Source organism: Neophocaena asiaeorientalis, unplaced genomic scaffold (genome assembly GCF_003031525.2).
Source record: "Neophocaena asiaeorientalis asiaeorientalis breed wild unplaced genomic scaffold, Neophocaena_asiaeorientalis_V1.1 scaffold46, whole genome shotgun sequence".
Classification (NCBI taxonomy): domain Eukaryota; kingdom Metazoa; phylum Chordata; class Mammalia; order Artiodactyla; family Phocoenidae; genus Neophocaena; species Neophocaena asiaeorientalis.
The window spans coordinates 3,422,681-3,427,133 of record NW_020175393.1 but is presented as its reverse complement, the minus strand read 5'-3'; the positions used below and the strand labels follow the sequence as shown (position 1 = coordinate 3,427,133).

The 4,453-nt window shown below is 43.9% G+C and overlaps 1 protein-coding gene across 8 annotated transcripts in view; it reads right to left on the bottom strand.

Annotated features, from left to right (window-relative positions):
* Window positions 1–717: 717 nt before the first annotated feature.
* The window catches only part of ARMC12 (armadillo repeat containing 12), a 23,243-nt gene continuing 19,507 nt past the window's right edge, over window positions 718–4,453 (bottom strand). For all 8 annotated transcript variants that reach the window (XM_024766036.1, XM_024766037.1, XM_024766035.1 and 5 more), the window contains 3 exons: window positions 2,730–2,903; window positions 2,523–2,594; window positions 718–1,083 (listed from right to left, as the gene is read on the bottom strand). In XM_024766036.1, the coding sequence (XP_024621804.1) occupies window positions 754–1,083; window positions 2,523–2,594; window positions 2,730–2,903 (576 nt within the window). In that variant the 3' untranslated portion in view covers window positions 718–753. The remainder of the gene's footprint in view (window positions 1,084–2,522; window positions 2,595–2,729; window positions 2,904–4,453) is intronic.

Here is a 4,453-nt window from a genome sequence, read left to right as displayed (position 1 = left end):
ATCCAGTGCTATATACTGTCCCCTGTTGATTATCTTTGGCCTTAGTCCCCAAACCTGCCTTCTCCCTGAAACTCCCTGAAAGCACTGGCTCCCCATTCAAATTTAAAAGCAGCAAGAGAGGGGGAGGGATAAATTGGATTGGGATTGGGATTGACATATATATACACACTAGTATATATAAAATAGATAATTAAAAGAACCTACTGGGGCTTCCCTGGTGGCGCAGTGGTTGAGAGTCAACCTGCCGATGCAGGGGACACGGGTTCGTGCCCCGGTCCGGGAAGATCCCACATGCTGCGGAGCGGCAGGGCCCGTGAGCCATGGCCGCTGAGCCTGCGCGTCCGGAGCCTGTGCTCCACAACGGGAGAGGCCACAACAGTGAAAGGCCCGTGTACTCCAAAAAAAAAAAAAAAGAACCTACTGTATAGCGTAGTATTCTGTAATGCCCTATATGGAAATAGAATCTAAAAAAGAGCAGGTATATGTATAACTGATTCACTTTGCTGTACAGCAGAAACTAACACAAAATTATAAATCAGCTATGCTCCAATAAAAATTATCACTCAACAAAATAAAATAAAAGCAGCAAGAGAAGGGAGTCTGTCCTCTAAACAGGGAATGCGTTTGGGGAGACAGGCCCACACTTTGACAGGAAGTTATGCTGGCTGAAATCTACACCCACCCTGGAAGGCCCTGGACAGACACTGCCCCTCAAGCTTCTCTCCCATACTCATTTATTGGCTCTCCATAATTTTATTCCGCATTACTAAAGCAGGAATGACTGGGCGGGCAGGAGGGCCAGACTCCCACATCCTGGGGGCACTGCAGGCTGACTATGACTTTGCAGGCCTGGATCTGAACATCCTCCTCGGGGTGGATGACCAGGGCAAGCAGCCGGTCTGCCAGTCGTGAGTCATCCCCAAAGACAGCTTCGTGCACAGACTGTTCATTGTAATGCCACTTCACAGCACGGTAGTGGGGTGAACTCCGGCCCTCACTCAGCCGCTCTGCAAACACCAGTACTTCAAGCAGCAGACTCCCAGGCTGTGTGGACTGGAACAGGTTCAGGAAGTTGGAGTGTACCTGTGAGTGGGATGGAGAGAGGAATGAAGTCCAAGGTAAATTCTCAAGTTCCTCCATCCTCCTATTGCCTCAACTCCCCAATAGGTATACCTAAGTTTCAGATCCAACTGTATAGGAAGTTTTTAGTTTGCATTATCATTCTTTAACATAATTTCATTGTGGTCATAAAACATGAGTGATATGATAATATTGATTCAGGGAAATTTGTTGAGATAAACTTTTAAAGCTTAGCATGTGGTTACTTTTTGTAAATATTTTATGTACTTGAGCAGAATGTACATTTACTAATTGTAGAGTGTTCTGGATATGTCTAATGGCTCAAGCTTATTTGTGTTATTTGCAGCAAGTAGAACCTTACTAGGTTTAGGTATCTATGTATTAATTTCTGAAAGAAGAGTTAAAATCTTGCAAATCTTCCACTGTGGTGATAGGTATGTCCATTTTTCTTTCCAGTTATTCAGCTGTAGGAATGAAATGCTGCCATTTGTGACAATATGGATGGACCCAGAGGACATTATGCTAAGTGAGATAAGCCAGAAAGAGAAATACAAATACTGCATGGTATCACTTAAATGTGGAAGTTTTAAGTCAAACTCACAGAAACAGTAGAAAAGTGGTTGCCAGGGGTTGGGGTGGGGTGTGGGGGAAATAGGGAGAGGTTGGTAAAAGGGTACATACTTTCAGCTAAAAGATGAATAAGATCCAAGGGTCTAATGCAAACATGGTGAGCACTGTTGATAACACTATTATATAATTGAAATTTGCTAAGAGAGTAGAATTTAAATGTTCTCACCAAAAACAAACAAAATGTGAGGTGACGGATGTGTTAATTAACTAGATGGTGGGAATCTTTTCACAACGTATATACCAAGTCACCACAACATACACTTTTTTTTTAGTATAATTAAGTTTTATATATATATATATATTTAGTTTTTATTGGGGTATAGTTGATTTACTACATATGCTTTAAATATCTTACAAATTTACCTGTCAATTATACCTCAATAAAACTGAAAAAAGAAAAAACGATTTCCTTATAATTCTATCAAGTTTTGCCATATACATATTTTGAGATTGTTACTAAGTTCATATAAGTTTAGAGTTGCTTTATCCTTCTGAACTATTATTATGTAGTGACCCTGTCTATTCCTAATAATTATTTTTGTTATAAGTAATTTTCCCCTAATGTTAAAATACCTACATTAACTTCTGTCACCTGTGTTCCTGACGCTCAGAGTGTAGAAAGTCCCTCAAAGGAAAATCTGATTGTATTGGGAGGACAGAAGAGGGGGTGCTTTGCAATGTATCTAGTGCAGAGGCAGAAAGAGGAACAAGATGATTTTGTGAGGGCTAAGTCTGTCTGAAGAATCCACGATTCTTCCTTTCACAGTATCTGAGTTCACATCCATTAGCCCGTCTTTCAGTTCTTTTCTCACCTGGCAGTTGAGAATATCATAGAGAAGGTCGTTCTTCTGCGCCAGGTTGCTCAGCAATCGCGCGGCTTGCACCTGAATAAAGGAAAGGGTAAAGAATGAGAAGACAGGTGGGCCTGAGCAGGGAAGACACAAATCTCAGCTCCTCCCTCTAGGTGCTGTGCCAGGGCTGGTCAGGAGGGCAGGGCCTGGGCTCTGGTCCTCAGGCACCTGTGCCAGGGTGTAGTCTGACTGCAGGATCTCCATCAAGGCAGGCATCACCCGTCGCAGCTGTGGATGTGCAAAGTCAGGCAGTGGGAGGTTGTTGAGGAGTCTGAGGCCTGCAATGTGCAGCTGCGAGTCCCAGATGGTGGAGATCAGTTCCAGCACCTTGATGGAGTGTTCCTAGGGAGGGGGGAGAGGAGAAGGGTTTTCTACTTTTATACGATAATCCTCAACATTAGCCCTGCCTCTGCCTTCACTCTTCACTGCCCCCGCCCACAAAAACTGAGCCAACCCCACACACAGTTCCCCACTTTAACTCTCAACGTTTTTTGACCTAGTTGACCCCTCACCCCCTTGAAATTCTTTCTTCACTTGGCTTCTCCGTCACGTTTCTTTCCCAGTTCTTCTGCCCAACCGCCTCCTCTGTCTTCATCGCTCCCTTAGTGATACAGTGTTAAAGGTTCACAGACTCAGTGTTAAAAATTATCCATATGCTGATGACTTTCAAGTTTCTATCTCCAGCCCAGACCTCTCCCTAAACTCCAGACTCATATATGCAAGTGCCAGTTCCACTTCTGAGAATCTTACTAAACCTCTGAGTCAACACATTCCCACTCCCAGACCTGCTCCTTCCACTACCCTTCCTATCTCAGCTGTTGGTTACACCTGCCTTCCAATTACTCAGACCAAAAATCTATGTTCTTCCTTGACTCTTCTTTCCCTCACACCCTTTTCCAATCTTTCAGAAAATCCTGTTGGCTCCACCTTCAAAATCTACCAACAATCAAGACACTTCTCACCATCCCCCTCTACCACCGTGTTCCAAGCCACCATCACCTCTCCCCCGGGCTTCTGCGATAGCCTCCTTCTCCCTGCTTCCATCCTTGTCCCCTGCATGTATTCTCAGAACAGCAGACAGGCTGGACTGCTCGAGTTCCTAGTTCATTCAGGGTAGGAGCTAAAGTCCTTACAGTGGCTTACAAGGTCTGACATGATCTGTCCCTCTCCCCCCATTATTTCTTTGGCCTCATCTCCTATTCTCTCCTTTGCTCCCATGGTTTCCATCACAATGGCCTTAGCTATTCCCTGAACATGCCAGGTACACACCTATCTTAGGTCTTTGCACATGGTGTTCCCTCTGCTTAGAATGCTCTCCCTCCTCAGCTATTCACAGCTCACTCTTACTTCCTTCAAGACTTTGCTTTAATGTCACCTTCTCAGGGAGGTCTTCCCTAACCACCCGCTCCTTTAAGACGGCAGCACCACTCCCATCCCTGCCTCCCTTATCCCCACCTTTATTCTTCCCCCATAGCACTGTCAATATGCACACTTTTTGTTTTTAAACTTTTTATTTTCAAATAATTATAAATTCATGGGAAGTTGCAAGAACAGTACAGAGAGGTCCCATGTGCCCTCTACCCAGTTTCCCTCAATAGCTACATCTTAATTACTGTATATTTTCAAAACCAGGAAAATGGTTTTAGCACAATGTGTATGTATAGTTCCATGTCATTTTATGACATATGTAGCTTCATGTAACCACCACTGCAATTAATAGATTATTCCATCAGAATCACCATAGATCTCCCTTGTGGGTCCCTTATTAGTCACACTTAGCCCCGCCCATCAAAACCAGCCCTAACCAGCGGCAACCACTAATCTGTTTTCCATCTCTCTAATTTTGTCCTTTTTTTTTTTTTTTTTTTTTGGGGTACCGCGGCCTCTCCCTT